This window comes from Ailuropoda melanoleuca, chromosome 10 (genome assembly GCF_002007445.2).
Source record: "Ailuropoda melanoleuca isolate Jingjing chromosome 10, ASM200744v2, whole genome shotgun sequence".
NCBI classification, from domain to species: Eukaryota; Metazoa; Chordata; class Mammalia; order Carnivora; family Ursidae; genus Ailuropoda; species Ailuropoda melanoleuca.
This window is the reverse complement of record NC_048227.1, coordinates 28,095,440-28,109,363: the sequence shown is the minus strand read 5'-3', so window position 1 is coordinate 28,109,363 and position 13,924 is coordinate 28,095,440. Positions and strand designations below refer to the sequence as shown.

At 47.8% G+C, this 13,924-nt stretch overlaps 1 protein-coding gene across 2 annotated transcripts in view; it reads left to right on the top strand.

The window, feature by feature from the left end:
* SHISA9 (shisa family member 9) overlaps nt 1–13,924 on the top strand; it is a 281,281-nt gene that overhangs the window by 259,544 nt on the left and 7,813 nt on the right. The window contains exon 4 of one of the 2 annotated variants that reach the window (XM_002918071.4): nt 1,343–1,390. The exons of the other annotated variant lie outside the window; for it this stretch is intronic. Coding sequence (XP_002918117.3) covers nt 1,343–1,390 — 48 coding nt within the window. The remainder of the gene's footprint in view (nt 1–1,342; nt 1,391–13,924) is intronic. 2 annotated transcript variants of the gene reach the window in all.

The window sequence follows — 13,924 nt, the reverse complement described above, 5'->3', positions numbered from 1 at the left end:
GCCACGTCACTATTTCCAGATGTCAATGACCCTGGCTCAGAGGGAGAAGAAACATCCAGTCATCCCGGGCGGGTCTCACTTAATTTTAACTTTGTCACTCTCCTGTCCCATCATTTCCCCTCTGTTGTGAGTGATGAGGGTGTTGAGTTCATATCCGCAGGGGGAATGTGGCAATTTGAGCGTCCTTTGGCATGCCTGGTAGTCCAACCGGAAATGTTTAAATGAGGCCGGATCTGTGCTCTGTAATCATTCAGATCACACAGAATGTTCCCTGTGACTCCTCTCAGCTGGCAGCCTGATCTGTCTCTGCAAATTGTGCAGGAATGCCGAGGACTTGGTCTTTCCAGGTAGATTCGTAAGAAAGGCAAGGGGAGCTAGTGGCGCACGCTGATTGGCTAGGCGTCCAGCCAATGGGCAGAAGCCGCTGCATGGACACGTGGGTGGGTTTGCCCCGCTCTGAGTAAAACCCAATCTGACGGAGAAGTCCTATCGAAGACAGGGATAGGTAGGGTGCAGACATCGCCCTTCTTACCATCCTCGACTTTATGAAAGGAACGGCCAGGGAGATCTGCTAATAATGTGTGATTCCCCCAGGGCTCATTCAGTACACCTGAAATGAAATTCAACTTGGAGAGTCTGATTTATAAACAAAATTCCAAGCGTTATGGGATTCTGAAATAACAAGCTTGATCCCTTCAGCATTTAGGGGAATTTGCCTCCCTTAGGAAAAGTGACTCTATGGAGAAACTTGAATTCATTCATTCATTCAACAGTATTTTTCAAACAGACTATGTGCGAGGACACCCCTACCCCTTGGGGACCTGCCACCCAGCATATAAAGTTGCAGTTCGCAGAGCCTGCCCCAACCTTGGATTTGGAGCTAACGGTGCTCCCTCCACCAACCCTTTTCAGGAGAGGGATTGCACTAAAACAGGATCAAAATGTATCTCTTGTCAACAGAGTGTTGTCATTGGCTAAAGTGACCTCATGCAACTCAGGTTTTCTTTCTTTCTTAGAGGGTTGAAATTCAGAGCCAGATTCACTGCCTAAGAAATCTTTCTCTTCCTAATGTAACTGAAAACATCTAGGCCTTTTTCAAAGGACTTCTGACCCTCTGCTGGGCGTTATCCTGATACCGCCGCATGCTTTGCAGAAGGAGGTGTGCGCCCACAGAATCACATTTGCACATTTGGTCTCTCTCCCATCGCCCGGGGTCTCTGGGGCCTGCCCGCCTCGCAGAGGCTGCAGCTGGGGCCGCCAGCAACGGCACCTGGGGGCGAGGGCGCAGCTGACGTGGGAAGCCGGCCAACAAATCAGCATCTCTCGATTGTTGTTTTTTTAGGAAGTTCTGATGGTGACTGGGCAGTGGCGACACTTAAGTCACCAAAAGGTACTGTACAGCTTTTTCTGGCTCTTTTGTCCAGCTGTTGTCAGATTTGACACTGATCAGTGAAGGCACAGTCCTGGTGTCTGTGTGTGACCCGGTGCCACACGTGTGTCCCCCTTGGGTAGCCCTGCAAGTCCGTCCAAGTTCTGGCATGTAGGTGTTTGTGTGTGTGTGTGTGTGTGTGTGTGTGTGTGTGTGTGTGTGTGTGTGTGTGGCATATCTGTGCTCCGGGCTGTTGTTGAAGAATGGGCTACCCCTCACTTCTCAATATTCACTGCCTGAAGGAAAATGTCACTATCAGAAACCATCCCAGGTAAGACATCCAGGAAATGTTGGTTTTTCTCAGAAAGCAGCGCAAACAGTACAGCAAAACCCAAGATAAATGAATGCAGGGGAGAAAACACAACTTCTGTGGGAGAGAGAAGCAGAGTTGGGTTATTGGCTCAGGTCTCAGGAACCATAAGCTTTGCCACTGTTTTCGGCTTTCCCCAGGTGATATGGTGAGCATCAGTTTCTCAGAGGTCTGGCCAGGTAAAGTCTGTGAATTAACCAGCTGGTTGACCGGAGCAGGAGGAAGCTAGAATCTCTTCACTCCCTACCATGTGCCATACAGAGTGCTGGCGCTTTATATCATGGTGTCACTAAATTCTCCGATGACCCAGCTGTGCAGGCCATGTCCTTTCCCTTTTAGAGACAAGGACTCGGGTGTCTAAGGGTGTCTTGCTAATGTCCACAGCTGCTGNGAGGACTCGGGTGTCTAAGTAAGGGTGTCTTGCTAATGTCCACAGCTGCTGAGTGCTGGGGCTGCAATTTGGACCCACGTTGGTTTGACTCAAGGCCTAGGTTATTTCCCACTGGGATGTCGTGATGGGAGCAGCTCTTTTCAGAACAGATGGGAAACTCGGTTCTCTTCCCCATTCACCTCCTTTGCTCTGTTGGATTTGGTGGTGGGGATGATGCCGCTGAGCCAAGGTCATGGCGGCAGAAATCTTTCGTGACCTTGAACTGGGAAAATTTGAAGGTCTCACAGGGCTCTAGGCAGGATACTGGCAGGACCATTTCTACATTCTCAAAAGTTGGTTTCCAAGTGGAGACAGGATTGGAGGTGGGCGGGTAGCTTGGAGGTGGGGCCGCCCACTGGGAGGCTCCTGTGGTCACCCAGGTGGGCAGTGACTGAGCTGTGGTGGCTGGAAGATGGAGAGAAGACAATGAAGTGGAAGGACAAGTAAGAAAGAGATGGTAGAAGGGAGGGAGTGAGTGCCTGGGAGTGGGGAGGAGGGGACAGTGCGCCCTCGATGGTTCTCACATCTGGCTACGTGGGCAACTTCAGCCTCCCCGGAGGTTGTTAAAACCCGGATTCCTGGGTCCCATCCCAGAACTGCTGATTCCCCAGGCATTGGGTGGGGACCTGAGTGGTTGCATTGCGNCGGACACCTGAGTGGTTGCATTGCGAACAGGTTCCACGGCAATGCTGCTGGTCTGGGGACCACACTCCGAAGACCACTGCGCTAGAGAAATCTTGCTGGGAAGCTGACACCCTCTGATTAGGTTTCTAGGGATCTTTCTGGGGGCTGAGGGTTCTGAAGAGGGAAGTCTGGCCAGGTCTCAGAGGCTCAGAAACAATCTGAGCTCTGAGGAGAGCACGGGAAGGAAGGGGGCCTCACTGTACTCCCGCATCCAGAGAGAGAGCTGTAGACCCACGTGCCTGTGGAGGATCCCTTGACTACCCCGTTGTCGCCTTGTGAGAGGCAGATTTTTGGGTCTTGCATTAGATAATAACTGTTCACATGTCAACATCCATTTTTAGAAATGCAAACAATTTGGAACATGACAGACCTACTAATTTGAGGCATAAACTTTTTTTTTTTCTCTCCCCTGTGAAAAACAAAGCCATTATGATTCCCGTGACAGCATTTGGAGCCAGTCAGCACCCCTGTCCTTGTATCAGCTTGTTGTCGGATGCATTTAGAAAATATTTCGGGACGGGTCAAAAGCAAGGGCTTGGCAGCTGTTTTTCTATCCAAACTGGGCTAATTTCACCTGTCCTATTAAATGCATCTTTATTTATCTGGCCTTGTCTGGGGAGGAGAAGAGGGGTCCCAAGGATGGCCAGGCCCAAGTTCCTCCAGGGTCACGGATCTTTCTCTAGTGTTCTCTACTCAATCTCCAGAGCTGGAGTCTACATGAGGCATGATAACGGGTTGGGGTGATTGGTCGGCCTCTGCCACCTTCTCGAAAGGGAGACACATGCCGACTGTTCCAATCACCTGGGTTCTAATGACGGTCTCCTTGTTGGCTACTCTTGTGACCCTCAGCACGTCAGCCGACCTTCTGAGCCCCTGTTTTCTGATCCACAAAATGGGGGCAATAGTGTCACCTACCTCCTGGGTTGCTGTGAAGATGAGGTAACGTGTACAACACGTGTCACAGTGCCTTTCTGAAGAGAAAGTGATAACCACATGAAGGCTATTACTGGTATCATTAGGACTATTATCAGGGGAGCAAATGAAAGGCTCCGGAAAATCTCGTGCTAACAAAAAGTGTCAGACTCTAACACGTCATTTCCCAAACACTTTTGATGTCTGATCTCTTCTCTCTCCAGGAAAACCAGTTAACAGCTTAACATCCAGGGGCGCGAGTGTTGCTAGGAACCTGCTCTGGGAACGTAGGGCAGGAGCGGAGAGTAGGCGGAGGGGCGGGTGCCCCATGGGCAGGTTGGTGAATGAAGGGATAGCTGCCAGGGAGGAATGGCGGCGAGGTCTCTGCAGACGAAGGTTTCCTGTTTCCATCCACATTGACTCTAACTCCCTTGGGAGGTGAACTCTGTCTGCTAGGGTGGGAAATGGCAAACATCACACCCTGGTTGGCACGATTTTTCTCTAACCTGATGTTTCCCATGCATGCCGCCCCCTAGTGGTCACTGCTGTTGCTCTGCGCATGCCCAGCCCTGGGAGCTCCCCCCAAAATTGTTGGAAACCGGCCCGGGGAAGCTCCACTACCTTGAGCCCAGTGGACTTTCCTAATTAGCATGAAGCCTTGTCTTTTGAAATCTGGTCATTTTGCAAAATGAATCTTTGAACCTGACCTGTTGCTCAGTCCAGTGCTATGCTGGAGCACTGAACTTGGGGGAACCCGCCAGCATAGGACTGTGATATAATCACTCCGGCTCTGATCAGAAGCAGACCGTGTGCTCTTGCATGAGCCACGCACATACTCTGAACACCCATTTCTACCATTTCCAAAACAGCCATGAAAATCCACAAGACGTTGTGTTTGGGGGAGTAAGTTTAGGAGACAATACAAGTAATACACTTTAATGATGACAGTGAAGAAAATACGTTTTACTCAACCCTTCTGCTCTTCTCGGTGAGGGAACCAAGTCCCCTGAGATAAAGGAGGTTGGCCAAAGTCACACAGGAAAATTATATCAGACCCAAGACCAGGACCCAGTCTTCAAAGAATGGCTTACAGACTGGACTCAAAGTCACTGGTCATGCTTGTTACAAATGAAAATCCTGGGCCCACATACTGCAGAGAAACTGGGACCACTGGCCATTTTTTAGTTTTTCATTTTTTAACTGCACCTTCTGGATAATTCTCTATATACTAAAGTTTGGGCCTGCCTTTTCCAAGACCCAATCCCTAGACATGGTTTGTCCTAGAACACCTATTTCACATGCCCACATTCTTCCAGACATGAGTATTTTTTGCTGTTTGCTGAAATCAAACTGTTTTCTTATTTGGGGGTTTGAGCTGGAGCCACAGCTGGAAAGTAGGAACATTGGAGGCGACAGTCTTGGATTCATTGTCCCGCCCTGACACTTACCAGCTGTGGCAGAGAAATTTGGCGGCCACATTGCTCAGGATCTCTGGGCCTTAATTCCCACTGTTGGATGGAAGAGATGGTTTTGCCTTGTCACCTATGTTTAAGACGGTTTAAATGAGACAATGTCAGTGAAACGGGTAAGAGCATCTAGTACGTAGTACGTACTCAGGAAATTCTGGTTCTTTCTTTTTTCTAAGAAAATCGATGTAGCTCAGTAATTCATGTCCATCCGAGAGATGCGACAGAAGGCACAAGGCAGGAGACAATGGCTAATTTGGGTGGCAGTTCTGTTGGAGTGCACACATCTTGGATAAGGACCCACCTAGAGGCAACCTTAAAACATGACTTCATGAAATTCAGCCTTTTTCAATGTCCTGATTTGGGTTATTGGTTTGCTGGTGAGCAGGACGGTGCAGAGCAAGTGGAGGATTGGGAGGGGATTTTTTTTTTAATAAAAACCAAATCCCACCAGCTCCCGAGTTTGGCCCCTTTTAAAAAGCACACAGTGAGCACTGGAGTTTTGATGAGCTTCTTTGGGAACCCATAGGGCATGGAGGAGATTCTCTGCTTGGCAGAAAATGCCATTGTGTAAGAGTCAATAAACATTTTGCTAGTTTGAAAATATGCCCCTCTGATGCTAAGCCAGCTAGATTTTTTTTTTTTTTTTAGATCTTCGTTTCACACTTCCCTGGCACCTTGCATGGTGCCCACAGCACAGAGTAGACACTCAATATGGATTTTATTAATAAGTTGTTGAATAAAGTTGGGCATAGCGTTTGAATGGAATTGTGTAGTCTTTTCTGAAGAGGCACTGGGAAATAGAAAAATTAACCAGATGGAAGTCAAGAGACCTGTGTCCTAGATCCAGTGTTGTTTCTACCCAATAGGCAGTCCTTGAGCCAATAGCTTTAGTTGTCTCCCCTGTAGAATGGAAGGTTGGGGATCATTGATCTCTTTGGTCCTTCCATCTCTATAACCGAAGATCCCAGGCTTTGCTCTGATTGGCTTGCCTTGTCATGCACCCACCTCTCAACAAGTTGTTATGGTGAGGGCAATGGAATGGGTTGGCTGTAGTCCCTGGGGAAAAGCAGGGGGGTGGGAGAGTGGAGGCGTGTGGCATCCAAACCACGTGGGTTAAGAGTAGGAGACCGGTGGTTTCCCCACCTGAAAATAGAGGCCTCCTCCTGGAAGTAGGGTGAGTAAATGATTGGTGTTTATATCCGTAGTCTTGCCACAAAAATGCTGTGTAACAAGCAGCTGCAAATCTTGTGGCTTAACATTTATTTAGCAGAATTTACTGAGACCAGGTGTCTATGCTGATGTCGGAAGTTCTCCTAGCCTCAGCTGAGTTGACTCCTATATCTGGGAGTTGGCTGAATGTTGGCTGATCAGGGTTGGTTTTAGCTGGAATGGCTCGGGTGCCTTGGCTTGGCTCCAGGTGTCTCTCACCCTCAGAGAGGGTAGGCCACACGTCTCATGATAATGGCATTGGGGCAAAAGAGGAACCCCAAACCAGCAAGCACTTCTTTAAACTTCTGTTACGTTATGTTGGCTAACATTCATTAGTCACACTAGTCAGAAGCCAATGGTGGGGGAGAAAAGATCTTCCTCTTTTCGGGTGAGTTTCAAAGTCACATATGAAGAGTGTGGATAGAGGGAAAGACAAAGAATTGAGGTCATTCATGCATGAATCTAACATAGGATCCCAAATCTCAAAATTATCTGCTTTGAGATGGTCCTCTGCTATAGCTAATTGGAAGGAAGTACACAGGATTAAGGATACTTAACCTTTATTTGCTTCATTAAAACAAAAACAAAAACAAAAAACACCAGTTGTATAAGATTTCACCAGAGTGGAGGTCGATCAGAAGACAAACCACATAAGGAACTTCTGAAAAGAATGATCTCTGTCTATAGAGCAGTAATGCAGGATGCATGGAAGGGCAGTGAATGAATGCATGGTTTCTATCTAGAGCCCTTCTGCGTAGGGGGCTCTGTGGTCAGCCATGGCTGGGTCACAAGTCCGTCCATCTTTGTTCAACAGCCTCTCAGAAAGAGGTGACTGCATAGCAGGGCTGCCTAAGGGAAGAGACAAAGGACCTGCAGGTTTAGAGGCCTGTCGGCAACAAGACATTCACAGAGGGCTCCCTGGAGTCACATCCTAGAGGCTCGTGGTACAGCCTGGACAGCTTTGGTGCAAAGCCCTAGCCGGGCACTGTTTCAGGGTCCCCTCCAGCAAAGACAGTGGGAGCCCCCAGGGTTAAGACAAAAAAGATCCAGGCTTCTGGACTCCCCTTGACAATTTTCTTTCTTAGAGAGATAGGACTTCAAGGAAGATGTGAAGCCCAGCAGAGAGAGCCGGGAGCCCTGAGCTTCATTAGGACCTGGTTCAAATGTGACTTTCCCTACTTGTGTCTCTTCAGCAAGGCCCAGAACCAGGTGAAATGGGGCTAATTCACCATAAAGACAAATCCTCCCGTCCCCTCCCTGGCTCTGTCCTTTCTGAGAAGCTAGGCTTTTTTCCAGCCTTTCTTGTTTCTGCCTGCTGAGGCAGTTTCAGGAACCTACACAGCTTTAGAGAATGTATTTGAAAAGAAGAGAGAAATACCTGGGTACTTTTTTTTTAAACATGAATGTCCCCCCTTTTACTTTTTAATTTAGCTTGTGAAGGAGGGAAAAAAAAAAGTAGAGACCCAGAAAATATTCTGGTATAAGTAAAAAGCAAATACCGTCCTACTGAACCAAAGGCCCCACGAGCATATCTCTCTGTGACAGTCCGCAGAGGGAGTGGTACAGGCTGCTGGGGCAGCTCTACTCCAGGCTGTCACTCGGGGACCCAGGCTCCTCGAACACACTGTTTCTCTACCACCCTCTACAGGACTGTCCTCACCTGCATTGTTATGGTTAGCTGCTGTCATAGCCCATGGGAAGGGGGAAGAGAGGACACCCAGGGCAAGGGATTTTCTTTTAAGCAAGTCTGGTGAAATGAAAATTGATTGCCTCATTTTTGCTAACATACCACTGGCAAGAGATGAGCCACATGGCCAAATTTAGCTCCCAAGAAGGCTGGGGAAATCTAGTTTGGAGCTGGGTGGCCATGTGCCCAAGAGAAGAAGGTAGAGAGAGACTTGGGATGTGAGTGGCCATGTGCTACATCTTCCCAAGTGGGAGTGTAATGGTTTGTGCTTTTACCTGCCTTGTCTCTTTGACTTCTGCTCTGCACCCTGCAAAGTTGATCGTATTATCTTCATGTGATTTTCTTCTCCTTCCTAACAATGGCAGCAATAGCAGCTACCATCTGTTGAGTACCAACTGTGGGGCAAGGACATTGGTACTGGACATGATTCTCCTCAGTACCCTTGACCCCCTGCCACCCAACCATTGTCACTTGATTCTCAATTTTATTGGTGTAACTTAGAGAGTTCAGGTAACTTGCTCAAGTTCTTCAGCTTGTAAGTGGAAGAACTGGGATCTGAACTCACATCCATCTTCTCTCAGAGGTTCGGGTCTTTCCACCATATTGTTAAGAACTTACAGTCAACAAAAATCAGGTGGGCATTCTTCTAGACATCATTATATACTGTATGAACTGAATGCACAGCAGCCTTCAAGCTCTGACCTCATTAATCCTTCTTTCCTTCTCTCATTAATCCTTTTAATTCCTGGAACTTACTGCTAAAGCCTTGTCTTTTGTGACTCGGGGCTCTGCTATGGCTGTCAAGAGCCCAGTGTAGGATTCAAAACCAACACTTTGGCTCTTTGTCATCGCTGGGAGTGATTGCTGCCCTCTGGGTGGTGGGGAGGGGATAGTAGAAGCACAAGGAAAAGAAATATCAATTAATATCCCAGGTGATCCCACTACAATGTCATGGAGGGATTCATTGTGAGCCCCGGCAACCACGTCTGCCTCATGGGCTTGGGGTGGGGTGGGGGCCAGCATGACATAGTGTGTGTCAGGCTCCTGGAGGGTACCTGACCTGGAGTCTTCTCTCAGTTCTGTGAGAAGTGGATGGCTCTTTGCCCAGCACAGCTCTGGGACAGGTTGGTGACTGGCCCACACTCCAACCAATGTCAGTGCCCCTCAGAGATGCCAAGAGCCGTGTGCCTGGTAAAGCAGTAGCCAACCTGGACCGGCCACAACCTGGCAGGAAACGTCTCAGGGCACCCCAGCTCCCTCCTCCTCACGTTAAGGAAGAAAAAGATACACCTAGTTTGCCTTAGGAGGGAATCTGGGGCTCTGTTAAACTTCCAGTTGTGACATTCTGATGTTTCCTCTTGAGAATCTGATACTTACATGTGCACCCCAGTCCCTGATGTTTTGAGAGGAGGAATCAAGAAAAGTGGTTTCTCTGCATAATTCTCACTTGCCCTCCATCTTCCTTAGTTTGGGGGGGCGATATTCTCCTGCAGATAAAACCTTGTTAAGGAAATAAGACTGTTCTTCTCTAAGGCAGGCTCGTGGTTAGAAAAATGGGGGGGGGGTGCTATAGCCACACATTCACAAATTCCAGGACACCCAGAATTGGGCCAGGTATCCTGGGTTCAAATCCCAGCGCCATGGCTTGGACAAGTTGCCAAAGCTTTGTAGCCTCAGTTTCCCCATTTATAAAATGAGACCTAGAATGGCACCTACCTTGGTGGGATATTGAGAGTAGTAAAGGCGTTAACAAGAGCGTGTAGGAGATACACTTGGTTAAGTATCCGACTCTTGGTCTCGGCTCAGGTCATGATCTCAGGCTCCTGGAATTGAGCCCTGCGTTGGGCTCCATGCTCAGCAGGGAGTCTGCTTGGGATTCTCTCTCTCCCTCTCCCTCTGCCCCTCCCCACCTCTCTGTCTCTAAAATAAATAAAATCTTTTTTTTTTTTTTAAGTGTTAACAAATTCCCTAGCCAAGTATCTAGAACAGAGTGTGGATTTAATAAAGACTTTTATTCAGTTTACCGCTGGGGGAGCTGTGAGGGAGACGAGACTGTGCTATAGCCAAGCAATCTCTAACCAGTCCCTGCCTCTTTACCCAACTGCATCCTGCCTCCCTGAACTCACTGTGCACAACAGTCATGCCCCTGCAAGTCTCCAGCCAGGGATATGGAGCTGGGCAGCAAGCAGGTTTTCCTGCTCCAGAAATAAGGGAACTTAACCCCTGCTTTAGTCCTGTGATTCCTGTAAAGCCCAGGGCACAGGTCACTCAGACTTCTGTGATATGGACTATGTATTGGCATTTTCCAGAGAAAGTGAACAGTGTATACACACATACACACATGTATATCCTATTATTTATATATATTCACATATATCACATACACATAATAGTATATATATACTATTGGTTTGGTTGAAGCAATTCCCCATAATAAATCTCCTTTCAGAGATATGTGTGTATGTGAATGTGATGAATATTCATATATATGAATAATAGGATATCTATACATACGAAAGGAGATTTATTATGGGGAATTGGTTCATGTGATTATGGAGGCTGAGAAGGCCCATGATCTATTGTCTGCAAGCTAGAAACTCAGGAAAGCTGGTGGTGTGATTCCAGTCCAAGTCTGGAAACTTGAGAACCAGCAGAGCCAATGGGGTAAATGCCAGTTGAGGAGCAGAGGACCAATGTCCCACCCAGGGGATGGGACAGCAGGCAGGCAGAAAGGGCATGGAGCCTCCCTTCCTCTGATTTTTGTGGTATTTGGTCCCTCAACAAATTAGATAATTCTCACCTATGTGGGGAGAGCAATCTACTTTACTGAGCATACCAATTCAAATGCAAACCTTCACAGGCACACCCAGAAATAATATTTAAAGATTTTATTTATTTGACAGAGAGAGAAAGAACACAGGCAGAGGGAGAAGCAAGGTCCCCACTGAGCAGGGACCCCAACGTAGGGCTTGATCCCAGGACCCTGGGATCATGACCAGAGCCGAAGGCAGATGCTTGACTGACTGAGCCACCCAGGCGCCCCCCCCCCCCCCAATAATATTGAATGTGGACACCTGGTGGACCCATTCTGGTTGACACATAAAGTTCACGATCACAGACCAGATGATCAGAACATGACACATTCTGCCACATGACACATTCTGCCCGTTGCTAATATTTTAGAGAAAGGTTTTGAAATCTGAAATATTTCCAGTGCTTTTCTGCCTTCATCAAATGCATTATTGTACCCCTACTGTGTGCCAGGGATGGGGCAAGGTGTTGGGGATACAGTAGTGAGCAGAGCTGATACAGCCTCTACCCTAATCGGTGCTTATATTCTAGTTAAGGGACAGACAATACCCAAGTAACTTAAAAAAGATAATTTCATAAAATGATACAGCCTAAGAATATAGTAAAAGGGGGAGAAGTGATGAGAGCAATTGGGGGTGGGGAGGGCTCTCTTTTGGCTCATCAAGAGGGATTTTCTGAGGAAGTGACCTTTGCTCAGAGAACCAAATGACAAGAAGGATCCAGATACGCAACCAATAAAAGAGCATTTTGGCAGAGAGAGCAGCAAGGATGCAATCTGGTGGCTCTGACATGGTGAAAAGCTTGGTGTGTTTGGGAACAGAAAGGAATCCTGTGTGAACTGGGTTGAAGAGTATCCCTCCAAATTCCTATCCACTCAGAGCCTCAGCATGTGGCCCTACTGGGAAACAGGTCTTTGCAGATGTAATAAGTTAAGGTGAGGTCATACTGGATTCAAGTGGGTCCCAATGCAATGACTGGGATCCTTATAAGAAGAGGGAAATTTGGACACATAGACCCACACAAAGAGGATGGCCAGGAGGAATCAGAGGCTAAGTCTGGAATGAGGCAAAACGTAAGGAATGCCAAGGATTGCAGCAACCACCAAGAAGCTAGGAGAGGCAAGGAAGGATCTTCCCCTAGAGCTCACAGAGGGAGCGCGGCCCTGCTGACACTTTGATTTCAGACTTCTGGAATCTGTGAAAGGATACATTTCTGTTGTTTTAAGCCACCAGTTTGTGGTCATTTGTTACGGCAGCCCTGGGAAACTAATGCGGCCTGTGACGGCTTCGTAACAAGCGGAAGAGATGCATGTGGGCAAATAACTGGAGATCAGGTCATGCAGACCTTGCGGCCACTGCAAATAATTCGGATTTTATTCCTAAGTGTAATGGAAAGATTTACCACTAGATTTCAACATATCCTTAGACCAAAAACAGGGACAAATGAAGAATGGTGAAAGCTCAGGTTGGTCGGGGCATTGCTTACCACGTTAGATTCATCACCTGAGACCCAAGAATATCAGGAAGTGAGAACGAGCTATAGGAACCCCTCCTTAAGCTATCTTTGGCCAAGGAAAGAAGGTAGGTGGGAGGCCACCTGCTGAGACTCTCAGATGTGCAGCTTGTTTTGAAAACTGGTTATTACCTCTACTCTCTCCCTTTCCACGGAAGTGAGGCTCCATCCCACCCTGCACCTGGACAAGTGTCTGCTGCTAATTAGGGGAGAGACAGATGGAGCAAGGTACAGTTTAATTTTACAGCCTTGGTTCCTTCAAGGCAATTAGGCTCATTGGAAGGAAAGCACCTTTTTCATTCTTTCTTCCTCCTCTTAAATGAAGAAAAATCAAACTGGAGAGGCCCAATGTTGTTGAAAGGCTCGCACATCTGTTTCCTGGTCGGCTTGTCAGCCATCTGCCCACGAGGTATTGGGGCTGATTAGGTTAATGCATTTATTAATGGGGCTTACAAGGCTGTTCAATGAATCTGTTATTTCTTTCACAAGAAGCGTTTCGATAGACTGACAGGGACCACACTGCACAAAAGGCAAGAGAGGCCAGGTAGGCATTTCTTCCTCCTCCTCTGGATCTAAGGCAGAGGACACCAAAAACACTGGAAAGAGAGTGTCAGAAACACGGCATTTCCTTGGTTATGGGAATGGTTCATCCACCACCATCCACATTCTTGTGGTTGAATCCATCTTGAAAATCACTCTTTGAGGAACAGTTTCGGGCCCCAGGCAACAAATCCGTGCCCGCTCTGTACTTCTCCAAAATGCCTCAGAGTCTAGTGGAGGGAAGATAGCTGTGAATGATATAATCTTGCCCACTAGGCTTCCCATGTTCCGGCGACCCCTTGCTTTCTTCACTCTACCACACGGATGTCCTTTCTGTGTCTTGAAGCTGCCACACTCCTTGCTGCCTCGGAGCTTTCGCAGGTGCTCTTCTGTGTCTGTTACATACTGCTGTCAAACAAACTACCCCAAAGTGCAGGGGCTTAATATGGCCGCCATTTGTTGGACTCATGACTGTGGTCAGCCAGCAGTTCTTCCGGGTTGGGCTGGAGTAGCTGTTCTCAGCCACGTTTACTGGGTATCTGGAATCTGCTGGCAGGTCAGTTGATGGCTCTATAATCTAGGATGGCTTCCCCCAGTATCTGGCAATTAGCAGGATTATGGTGAACATGGGCAACTGGCCTGAAGTTTTCTCAGCCTCCAGGAGGCTAACCTGGACCTCCTTCTTCATGTGGAGGCAGGAATCCAAGAGCCTGATAGTAGAAGCTGTAGAACTTGTAAAAGCCCAGGTTCGGGACATACGTGACATCAGTTCTCCGGCAATCTACTGGTCAAAGCCAGTCACAAGGCGCAGCCATATTCGAAGGGTAAGGAAAGACATTCCACCACTTAATGGAAGGAAATGCAAAGTACTGTGGCCATTTTTGCTCTATACAACATGTTCCCTCACCTGGAATCCTGCTTCTGTTACTCT